We start from the raw sequence: 11384 nt of genomic DNA on the forward strand, positions 1-11384 counted from the left end.
GACGGTGATGTCGGTGGTGACAGGCTGACAGTAATGATAGTGGTGGGTATTGATGGGAATGGTGATGGTGGTGATGAGGATGGTGGTGGTGATGTGAGGATGGTGGTGGTAATTGCAATAGCGGTGGTGATGTGAGGATGGTGGTGGTAGTGATGGTGGTGGTGATGAGGACGGTGGTGGTGATGAGGACAGTGGTGGTGATGAGGATGGTGGTGGTGATGTGAGGATGGTGGTAGTGATGGTAACAATGGTGGTGATGTGAGGATGGTGGTGGTAATGGTAACAATGGTGATGTGAGGATGGTGGTGGTAGTGATGGTGGTGGTGATCTGATGATGGTGATGGTGTAATGAGGAGGATGGTGGTGGTGATGTGAGGATGGTGGTGGTGATGGTAACAAGGGTGGTGATGAGGATGGTGGTGGTGATTGCAATAGCGGTGGTGATGTGAGGATGGTGGTGGTAGTGATGGTGGTGGTGATGAGGACGGTGGTGGTGGTGATGAGGACGGGGGTGGTGGTGATGAGGATGGGGGTGGTGGTGATGAGGATGGTGATGGTGATGTGAGGATGGTGGTGGTGATGGTAACAATGGTGGGGATGGGGAGGGGGGGGGGAGTGGTGGGGGGGCAATGGTGGTGATGAGGATGGTGGTGGTAGTGATGGTGGTGGTGATCTGATGATGGTGGTGGTGTAATGAGGAGGATGGTGGTGGTGGTGGTAATAATGTCACACGTGATGAGGAAGATGCCACAGTGTTGATGGCCACGCTAACTCTGGGCTCTCTGGGTATGAGGCACCGTCTTCACAGAGCAACCCTGTGGAGCAGGCACTGCTGTGACCCTCGTGTTACCGAGGAGCCAGCGGAGGCCAGAGGACATCCTGGATGTACTGGACAGAGCCCTACATCTCCCTAGGGCAGGTCTCCCGACTTCCAGGCCTGTCCCCCTCCCCACCAGTGAGTCCCACAGAAGGCCCTGGAATCCCAAAGGTGCTGGAGCACAGGGGGGTTGGAAAGAGGGAGAGAAGGGAGAGGGGAGCATTCTCGGGTCCCTGAGGCCAATCCTACACCATGACGCACTCTGGCAGAGCAGGCCCCGCATCTCTGCCCCCAGTCCATGCCTGCCGGGTAAGGCCCCAGCCTGGACAGCGCGGAAACTTGCCCAGTTGTGGCTGGACTTTCCGTCTGTGCATTTTGTCTCCTTTACCTCCTCGGTGTGGTCTTCCAGATCGATTTCCACAAACATAGATGGCGTCTGTGAATGGAAACCAGTGAGAACGGAGTGACTGTCCTGGTGACTGAGGGAGTGGTGTCCAGTTCTCGACGGGGCAGTGGGCCAGTCCTCAGGGCACTGGGGTCTGGCATCCACAGACAGGACCGGAGAAGTGGGAGGCAGGGAGCCAGCCCTCCTGCTCTCCCCACACTGCCCTCGGGTCCGAGGCCCAGAGCTTGTCCTCCGCCTCCATCCTCTGAGGGCCTCCAGGGACAGGCAGTGACCTGGGGCAGCCCCACTGCTTCCACCCAGGCCACTCAGCTGGTAGCCCTTTGACCGTCTCCACAATCCTGCCGTGGCCACACTGCGTGCTGGGGCGTGGCCAGCCCTGACAGCCCACTGTGTTGCCACCCAGGGTCTCCAGCGGGCCTGACTGGCCGCCAAGGACGTAGGAGGGCCGTGTAACCACCAGAACCACGTGATGGCACATGCTGGTGAGTGTCCAGCTCCCACTCGTCCCCGGCCATGGGTGTGCGAGGGAGAATGACGCAGCTCCCTCAGGCTGCCTGTGAGAATGCCGACCGAGGCGCTGGTGTGGCTCTGGCCAGCGGGGCCAGGCTCTCGGGGGTTGGGCCAGGCCAGGCTGCAGGTCAGGTCCCCCAAGGCCCGCCCATGCCAGCAGCGGTACTGTGCGCAAGCTGCGGTCCGGCGGCCCTGGGACCAGGCGGCAGGGCTGGAGCGTGGCCCCCTCCGTGGGAAGGGCCCTCAGACCACAGTGCGCGGACCCCGTGGCCAAGCAGGGCTGTCGTTCTGTGACTGAAGTGGAAATCTCTTGCCTCCTTTTCCAGAAGGTCGCTGAGCACCATGGACTCACGCTCCTGCTCCTGTAACCCAGAGCAGACGCCAGAGGGTGAGGAAGGGCAGTGCCTGACAGGCGCAGGGCGCAGACGCACGGCCCTGACCTCGGCCTCCGGGGCGCGTCTGTCTGTGCGGGAGCCTCCCAGGGCAGGCACCTCGCTCTTCTCCAAGCTGGGCTCCGGGTCCCTGCTCTCACCATCCACCTTGCCGAGGCTGTCGGGGCTCTGCTCCTTGTCCTCCGGGTGTACCTGACTGGGCAGTGGGCAGGCGGTGGGACCGCAGTCACGAGGCTGCGCGACCACACCTATTTCCTCGCGGGTTCCGGGCGCAGGGCGAGCCTGGGAGGTGCCAAGGAGCCCCCGCACAGGCACGCCCGGCCCTCCTGACGGCCTCTGGCAGCCCCCCTGGCTGGCAGAACCCACCTGACAGCCCGGGCCGTCCCGAACTGGCTCCAGTTTCTCTACAGCCGACCTGGCTTATGGCCGACAAGGGTTACCCATGCCAGGAGCTAAGAGCTGGCGAGACGGGCCAGCCTCACGCTCGTGTGCAAATGGGCTGTGGACCAGCGGGGCGCGCTCCTGCACACGCCACCAGTGTGATAGGGCGGAGCGGGTAGGATGCAGCGAAGGTGGCAGGGGGTACGTAGGTGACTGCTGGCTCCCGGCCCGGGGCCACGAAGGCCACAGCTCCCCACCAAGGCCGTGGGCACTCTCACGCACACAGGGGACACATCTGACGTCCTCCAAGATGCCTGAGCACCCAGCCCTGAGAGGGACCACACCGAGCTGGCTTTTGGTGGCTGTTCCCTGCTTGGTCTCCTCTCAGGAGGACGTAAGAAGGGCCCAGGGGCTGGGTCGAGGCCACGGGGCGGGCGAGAGGCTCTGTGGGTGTCTGAGGAAGGTCCAGGCACCTCTCCGACGGGTCTGCCCTCATGGCAGGTGTGGTGCAGGCCTGGTGCGGACATGGAGAGTGCCACCAAGGTGCCAGTCTGGCCCTACCCAAAGTCTCTGAGCCAGTATCCATGTCACCTCATTGTCCCCAGGCAGGGGAGGGTTGCCAGGATGGACCGAGCTCTAAACCTCAGGCCTGGCTGTTGGGATGGGGCCACCTGGGCGGGAGGGGTGCGGGCAGTCTGAGGACGGAAGGTCCAGGCACCGCTCCGACGGGTCTGCCCTCATGGCAGGTGTGGTGCAGGCCTTGTGCGGACATGGAGAGTGCCACCAAGGTGCCAGTCTGGCCCTACCCAAAGTCTCTGAGCCAGTATCCATGTCACCTCATTGTCCCCAGGCAGGGGAGGGTTGCCAGGATGGACCGAGCTCTAAACCTCAGGCCTGGCTGTTGGGATGGGGCCACCTGGGCGGGAGGGGTGCGGGCAGTCTGAGGACCACGTGGGGTCCCGGGCAGGACCCGCTTACCCACTGGCATCGTCCGCGCAGCTCCTCGGGTCTCTCCCCTGGTCTTCAGGCTCTGCAGAGGGGGCGGGCATCAGCGCAGTGGCCCTCATGCCCCGACCTGGAGCTTCCGTGCCACGCGCTGGCCTGTCACCTGACGGTGCCTTGGGCTTTAGTAAGCCCCTAGCCCAGATCTGGGCAGGCCTCACGCTGCCGCTCACCTCCGGGTCCACCTCTCCTGCCCCTCCCCTGCCCCAGAGCCCTGGGTGACCGGGACAATGTGGGCATCCTGGGCCCTGGAGCTGTAACTGCCAAAGACCTCGGGGTGTCCTGAAACATCCTCATCCAGAACAGCCGGCCGAGGCGGAGTGCGAGGAGCTGGAGGAAGGGGACGAAACCTCTCGGCCCAGCCAGGACAGCCCTTGGTCATGACCCCGAGGTCCTGAGGGCACTACAGGCTGGCCTCGGAAGTGTGTTCTCCGGGAAAGTGACATTTCATGTCGGCCAGCAGGGCTTTTCACCCCGGGGCTGAGGGCAGGGCCCTGGCGCTCCTGAACTGCTCAAGGTCAGGGCCATTCGGAGCACAGAGACGCCCAGTGCCACAGGCGAAGGTGCGATCTGGGGGAGGACGCTCTTTCCGCAGCCCTTCTCTGCTTCCAGGGCATGTGGCGTTTAGGGAGGGCTGTGGCAGTGAGGCCTGGCATGGGCTCCATGTGGGTGTGGAGGCCGTGGGGGCCCCTCAGGTCCTCTGCACTCTCTGCGGCCACGTCTGTGCCTGGTGTGGTTGAGATGACGTGTCCCCCACACAGGGCGCTTCCCAAGCCCAGGGTTCAAACACAACCTGGGGCGTTCTGAACCTTCAGTGCGTCCTTGGCTGGAGGGTTGTGCGCAGCCTGACCTGCAGAGCTAGGCGTCGGCCACAGACTCAGTGAGGAGGGTGTCCTGTCCCACTGCTCTCTGCAGCTTGTCCCTCCCAGGGACACCTCCTCGCCCACGCTGCCCTGCGGGACGGCGGGCAGTGCCACAGCTGGGCCTCCTGCCCCCGCCCCTGGTCCCGCATGGCCTCCCCACGTGTGGCCGTCTTCCTCAGCCTTATTCTTCCTCCACTGCTGGTTGACCCACCGAGAGTGACAGGCGTGAAGCCAAAGGCCTTGGGAGCGCCTTGTAGCTCTCCAGAATTTTCTAGAACTTGGTTGGATGTTCCTCAGGGAGCAGAGGAAACTAGAGAGGGACCTGATGACTCCAGCTGAGTTTTCTGGAAGCACTTTTGTTATTGTTTTACTTTGCCAGGTGTGTGCTCACGGGGCGGGGACGTGAGAGCCTCGCTGGCGGGCATGTCACCACAGTCCCTTCCTCCGCCTGCCCTCCTTCCGGGCCTTCGGGCACACAGGCACACGCCCAGTGTGTTTCTCAAGCCGCCGTGTCCGGGACTCGGACCACAGCTGACCACATGGGATCCAGGCTGCCACAACACGGGTCCTGGCCGGCACCGAGCAGGGATCGCCCAGTAATGCTGGAAGTGGCGTCGGGTGGAGGCCTGGGGCCAGCTGCAGCTCCACGGGCTCGGGAGAGAGGAGGAGGGGTGTGAGCGGGCCACGTCCTTTGCTGCGCCTCCAACGAGCTAGATGATCCCAACCACGCACTGGCGACGTTGGGACGTGCGAGGCCAGGCAGAGCCCAGGTTCGAGTGGCTACACCGGTAGCTCCCCAGCGCCTTGGGGTAGGGAGAGCCATGCCCTGGGGTGTATGGTGGGTGGGTGGGTGTCACCAAGCTGGGAGTCGGGAACGGGCGCCAAGCTGGCGGGGGGGAGGGGCACGAGGGAGGTCCTCGGATCCTCTTGGTAAGCAGAACTCTGAGTCGGACTGCTCAGGGTCCAGAGAGTCCGCAGAGCCACAGCGTGGCACAGCTGAGGCCCTGCACCTGGGGCGGGCTGAGAGCCACCTTTCATGGTCAGGGAGCTCCCACCTGGCCCTGGGCACAGTTCCTGGCCCTCAAACGCATGGGACTAAGAGCCCCGGAGGCCCCGAGCAGGCGGTGGGAGAGAGTCTGGGGACATGAGACCAGCCAGCTGGCTGCGTGGGTTGCCCTTCTGGCGGGGGAGAAGCCCGGAGGCCGGAACCAGGATGTCTGTGGGCAAACACAGCGATGCTCTCCTGCGTGGTGGGGCCCTCAAGGGTGCCCTACGGGCTCGTCTCCTGAGCACGGCCTGTCTGACCTGGCATCCTCCCACGTCCACCGGAAGCCTCCCCGATGTGGTGCACACCCGCTGCTGCATGCAGCACCTGCCCACCGGATCTCGCCGAGCCCTCCGCAGAGGGCCAGGCCTGGGCGAAATGGCACAGTCTCTTCTAACCACACGGCAGGGCGGCAGGGCCTGACCAGGTCCAGGCACTGGAAGGCCACGTGGCCCCTGGAGACACCACATTGTGGCATGTTGGGGCCAGCGAGGCCCAGCCTCCGGGGCATGTGTGCCTGTGTGCAGGAGGGCTTGCTCCGCAGAGCCACTCCCCTGCAGCACTCCCCCTTCCATCCGGTCTTGGGGACCCAGCAGGTGCTGGAGGAACACAGGGTGGCGGCTCTCCCCTGCAGCCAGAGGACACGCATGGGTGGTGCTGAGCACCCCATCCCTCCCCGACCTCTTCCCACGGGACAGGGGTGGCCTCTGAGGACTGTGCGTGTCAGGAGCTGGGGGGCCAGGTGGTGCGGGCGCAGCAGCTCTTGTTGCCACCTCCAGCCTCCCCATGCAGTCCCTCTGGGCTTTCTATGCTGAGGCCAAGGCACGCGTCTCCACAGCGCCTCCCAGTGGCCCTTTGTCTCTCACTTCAGGGTCTCACAGTCCACCTTGCAGAGCACCAGGCAGGCCTGAGGACCCCGCACACCTGACACCCACCCGAGGGCTGGGCCGTGTTTAGAAATGCCCTGAGTGGCAGACACAGCCTAAGAGTGCGAGCCTACACATTTTGCTGCCTACAGGCCACGTACTGTCCACATAATTCTAGGCCAGTCTCCATGGCCCTGGGCCCACTGCTGGCCTGAAGGTCCCTGCAGGTCAACCAGGGCCTTGTCCTCTCGGGACCATAGAGGTGCCGCCCCCCACCTTCCCCGGCCTTTGCAGGGCATTTGTCAGGTCACCCCTGGGGTCCCCGCTCAGCTGCCCGCCTGGCACTCCCAAAGGCCCCTCTGCAGGCTCGCAGTGCCCCCCAAGAATGCTGTCTGCTCTGGCAGGAGCAGCAGCCTGGCAAGGCTGGGGAGGCACCCACCCAGCTCCCTGAGCAGCTGGCCGTGGCTTGGTGGGTCCCCTTTATGGTGCAGGCCGCCCACGCTCCGGCTCCTCTGCAGCTCAGCCACCTCGCCGGCCACCCTGTGTCCGGGGGCCACTCCTGAGGGCAGGGCCCCAGCGCCGGGCCGATGCTTCCTGTGTGCGACCATGGGGTCCTTCTCCATCCTCCCGTGGACGGGGATGCCGGTTCGCAGGCCTCCTCAAGCTGAGGGCATAGCTGCCCGCCCCTCGCGACTGTTTCTCCAGAGAAGTGGCCAGGAGTGTGCCGGGAACCCCGTTGCCATGGGGCTGCTGTGACATCATGCAGGTCAGAGGTGAGAGGTCAACCAGTACCTGCCCCTGGCCGGGAGTGGGTGCTGGGTTGTACGGGACCAAGAATGACCCAGGGTTGCGCCTCACCACTGAGGTCTCCCCCCGGCTTTGGGTGATCTGTTTGGAAACGCTCTTCTTTCCAGGGACGGGCTAAACGCAGGATGCCACGCGGGGGACTCAGGAGGTGCAGTGACTGGCAGGCACCACGGCAGCCACTGCACAGACCACAGGTCGTGCCCTCTCTGTCCTCTCCCGCACACGGCGGCGGGGGTGGGGGTGGGGCAGGAACGTGGGCTGCAGGGGCCTCCTGGGCCACAGGCCTGAGCAGTGCCCGCAGGAGCCTGGCTTCCCGCCTGGGCTGCCAGGATGGCTGTTGTGGCCACGTGAAAAGTAGGGGTTCATTCTCTGGAGGCCACGGGCAAACTCCGACGTGGACAGGGCTGGCTCCCCCAAGGGCACTCCTAGGCGTGTAGGTGCCATCTGCTGCCCGTGTCCTCCCTGGCTGTCCGGCTGCACGTGTCCGTGGCCTCCTCCTATGAGGACCCCCCCACGACCTCATCTCAGCTCAGTCACCCTGTAAAGCCACCCCATCCACACACGACTCTAGTCCAGCGCCCCCACCACAGAAGAGGCCACGCTCTGAGCGGCATCCAACGGCCACACAGGCTCCCTCTGGGGCAAGAGAGACCTCTACCTTTACTCTACCCTCCCGGTAGGGTCTGAGGACTGACCTGACCCAAGAAGGTGACAGGAAAGATGCACCCAGAGGTCCCCGAGTGTCCTGTGGGCTGCAGACCACAGGGTGGCAGAGCCTGGGTGATCCTCACAGGCTGAACAGACAACAGGATGGGGACGTGGCCAGGGGGTTGAGCACCCTGCTTCATCTCCCTCCTAGCAGGAAGGGCAGCCCCCAGCGGGCCATGTCCACTCTTGGTGGGAGGGAGGGCCGGGGACTTTCATGCACCTGCTGTACTGGGTGCTCTGGCTCCATGTCACCCTTACCCCAAGTTGCTTATTCTGAGGGGCCCTAGCCCACCACCCTTAGGCGCACCTGCTGGGCAGTTTGTGGAGGGCCAGCCCTTTGTGTGTGGGGCTCAGAACACCCAGAAAACAGTGAGGACTCCCAGAACGCATGGACCCCTCTGGTCTCTGGGCTGAGCCTGTAGGACCAGCGTGTCCTGGGGTTACCTGGCAGCAGCCCCTGCCCCAGCCTCCCCGACAGCAGCTGAGAGGGGCCTGCCCTAACCCTGATGTATGGTTGGCGGCTCCCCCACCTCGAGCTTGAAAATGCTCGCTTCTGTTTAAGATCCACCGAACTTCCATGAGGGGAGCAAACAATGGATTCTAGTCACCTGTCTCCAGAGAGACCACCTGTCATCAGAGAAGTCACCTGTCATCAGAGATGTCACCTGTCCCCAGAGAGATCACTTGTCGTCAGAGACATCACCTGTCCCCAGAGAGACCGCCTGTCGTCAGAGATGTCGCCTGTCCCCAGAGAGACCACCTGTCATCAGAGAAGTCACCTGTCGTCAGAGATGTCGCCTGTCCCCAGAGAGAGCGCCTGTCATCAGAGACATCACCTGTCCCCAGAGAGACCGCCTGTCATCAGAGATATCACCTGTCCCCAGAGAGACCGCCTGTCGTCAGAGATGTCGCCTGTCCCCAGAGAGAGCACCTGTCGTCAGAGATGTCGCCTATTGTCAGAGGGGTGCCATCTGCCAGGTATCCCCACCCACTGCCCTCCTCCCTACAAGTGGACGCCCTCCCCTTTGCAGTCCCAGCAGGTACCCCAGAGAGTCATGCCAGTCCTCGGGAAGAATAAAACATCTGTTTTAATTGACCAGGAAAATACCTAGCCCGTCATTAGTACTTTGTAAACAGAACATTGTTACAAATCTGTTAAGAATCGCAGCTCAGTGCAGCCCACAGCGCGCTCCTGAAGGTCCCCACCCCATCTCTGACCGAGTAACCTGTCTCCTGCCGCCTGGCGCCCGCCTGACCACGGCAGGTCCGAAGGAGCCCAAGGAGCCGGCACAAGGATGCCCGTCCTGTGCCGTCCCTGCCGCACCCTGCAGCCCGCAGCACACCCAGCCATCTGTGTGGCCAGCCCCACCGTGACCCCGGCCATTGCCCGTGCAGCTTCTCTGAGCCTTACAGATGCCAAGTTCACTCCTGGGCCAAGGTGTGTGCAGGCCCCACGGTCCCGTCTCGAACTCAGGACCTCGCCCCCCTCGGGTTCGCTCTGAGGCCTTCCCTTGGCTCTCAGGTGACACAGCTGGCTCCCTTTCGTTCACCTCCCTGGGGACACAGGTTTTGCTACTCTGAGTTATTTCCTATTAAAGAATGGATTAAAAATAGTCCTTTAAAAATTTAAGGAAAAAAGCAGTTTAAAAATGCACATTTCTGTTTTAAAAAATCTTCCCCAAACTTCTCTAGCAGATGGAAAGCACATGGACCCTGGTCTGAAATCGCGTTAGGTGAAAACAGCGTGGGCTTGGGCTGGGGCACGGCGGACCGTGGAGGAGACTGCCCGCACCCTCCGTCCCGGAGCCCTGGGGGCCGTGCCCCGAAGAGCCCGTCCTCACCTGGCCACTGCACTGACAGCCAGGGACAGAATCAGCCCCATGCAGGCCACAGCGGGCTTGTCAGAGGAGCCACACGTGACAGAAGCACACAAGGAAGGTCACGGCAGAGGCTAGGGCACCTCTCGGAGGGGCCAGCAGGCGCAGTGGACACGGATGGCACATGCTGCAGACACGTGTGGGTGGGGCCAGGCAGCCGCCACGCCGGGACTGCACAGTGATGGTGAGGCCGTTTCCTGACCACCACCTACTCTCCGGATTCCCAAGAAACAGACGGTGACACCCCAGAAAGGCCGGTTGGGTCTCCACGCCTGCAGACAGTGAGTGCACAGCGACTGTGGGAGCGGCAAGCTCGCAACCCGGGTGCCGTCAGCTGGTCCCTGGGCTGGTGAGACGGGTCCTTTCTCCTTCTCGCCCCGGCTCTCCAATAGCTCAGCAGCGCCCCCTGCAGGCCTCGTGGGCTCCTGACTGGCAGGCCTTGGGCAGGATGAGGGGGGCTCTCTGATTGGCAGGTCTCAGGCGGGACGAGGGGGCTCCCAACTGGCAGGCCTCAGATGGGACGAGGGGGCTCCCGACTGGCAGGCCTCAGATGGAATGGGTGGAGCTTTCTGACTGCTGCCGGACGTAGTTCTGGAAGCTTGTGTCCCCGATTGGGTGCTCCCTGCAGGAGAGACGCATACTCTCAGTACATGCGGGAGCAGAGGCGCGTGCTCACGGTGATGGACACAAGGAGTACAGGGAAGGGAAGGGAAGCACGAAGCCACCCTGAGCCCCCTCTGGAAGGGACCGCTGAGCTGTCTGCTCTGTGCACCCACGCAGCCACGAGTGCACATGTGTACACTGTGGAACACGCGTGCCCGCATGTTCAATGTATGTGCACATACAGGGTCTGCACATGTGTAGGACCAATGCAGGCAGCAGGCCCATGTGCAGAATGTGCATGTGATGAGGTGGAGTGTGAGCACCTCTGTAGAGGGGCATGTGTACTCTAAGGGCACATCTCGGTCTCTGGGGTGCTGCTGTGTGCCCGTGGGACAGCGTGCAGGCGGTCTGGCTGACATGCCAGGGTGTGCCCCGCTCAGGACAGGAGGCAGTGCCCCTGCAGTGCCATCCGACCCCCGGCTAAGACCCAGGCTGCTGGTGGCACATCTACGGGGTAGGTGTCACAGGCCTGACCCACAGGGCATGTGGTTTGGGGCTGGGTGCGGACACAGGCGTCCAGGGTATCAGCACCCCCAGAGGCTCAGTGCATCCCGGACCAGCCTGGTCTGAGTCCCCTCCTGGGGACCTGCTCCACCATGGAGTCGTACCCTCCCTCATCAAACACAGTCCGCCGAAGAGGCTGCCCAGGGCTCCCTGCCCGCAGCTGTGGTGTCCACGGAGCTCTGTGCTGGGGTCCCCAGTCCTGCCGTGGGACAGTGCTAAGAGACACCTGCTCACGTCCACTAGGGCTATCCCGGGCCCTCACGGGACTCAGTCTTCCCACAGTTGAGGGTCTTAAGACCCAGCTTGGAGCCCAAGGACCCTCAGGGCTTAGTTAAGCTGCCTGGGCCCACAGCCAGGGCTGGTGATGTGGCTTCCCACTCTGCATGCCGGCCCACGCCCTCAGAGATGGAGGGCTTGCCTCGGGGAACACACACACAGGCGGCTGGGGTGGAGGGCAGCAGCTCCCCCTGGTCTCAGGGGTGGCTCCAAGGCTGGCTCACCCAGCCGCCTCAGCGCACCCCAGCCTCTGTGGCCACTCACTGG

At 63.4% G+C, this 11384-nt stretch overlaps 2 protein-coding genes across 5 annotated transcripts in view; both read right to left on the reverse strand.

Annotated features, from left to right (window-relative positions):
* The window catches only part of CUNH13orf46 (chromosome unknown C13orf46 homolog), an 18525-nt gene extending 11508 nt beyond the window's left edge, over positions 1–7017 (reverse strand). For 2 of the 4 annotated variants that reach the window (XM_006159668.3, XM_006159669.3), the window contains exons 1-5: positions 6722–7017; positions 3485–3536; positions 2174–2321; positions 2048–2095; positions 1161–1253 (exon numbers count right to left, since the gene is read on the reverse strand). In XM_006159668.3, the coding sequence (XP_006159730.1) occupies positions 1161–1253; positions 2048–2095; positions 2174–2321; positions 3485–3536; positions 6722–6905 (525 nt within the window). In that variant the 5' untranslated portion in view covers positions 6906–7017. The remainder of the gene's footprint in view (positions 1–1160; positions 1254–2047; positions 2096–2173; positions 2322–3484; positions 3537–6721) is intronic. The other 2 variants (XM_006159671.3, XM_006159670.3) reach the window with 2 other exon arrangements.
* Positions 7018–8867: 1850 nt separating this feature from the next.
* Positions 8868–11384, reverse strand: part of RASA3 (RAS p21 protein activator 3) — a 101342-nt gene continuing 98825 nt past the window's right edge. The window contains exon 24 of the mRNA XM_006159672.3: positions 8868–10296. Within this exon, the coding sequence (XP_006159734.2) occupies positions 10221–10296 (76 nt within the window). The 3' untranslated portion in view covers positions 8868–10220. The remainder of the gene's footprint in view (positions 10297–11384) is intronic.

The sequence above is a fragment of the Tupaia chinensis genome, unplaced genomic scaffold, assembly GCF_000334495.1.
Source record: "Tupaia chinensis unplaced genomic scaffold, TupChi_1.0 Scaffold000644_1, whole genome shotgun sequence".
In the NCBI taxonomy this organism is placed as follows: domain Eukaryota; kingdom Metazoa; phylum Chordata; class Mammalia; order Scandentia; family Tupaiidae; genus Tupaia; species Tupaia belangeri.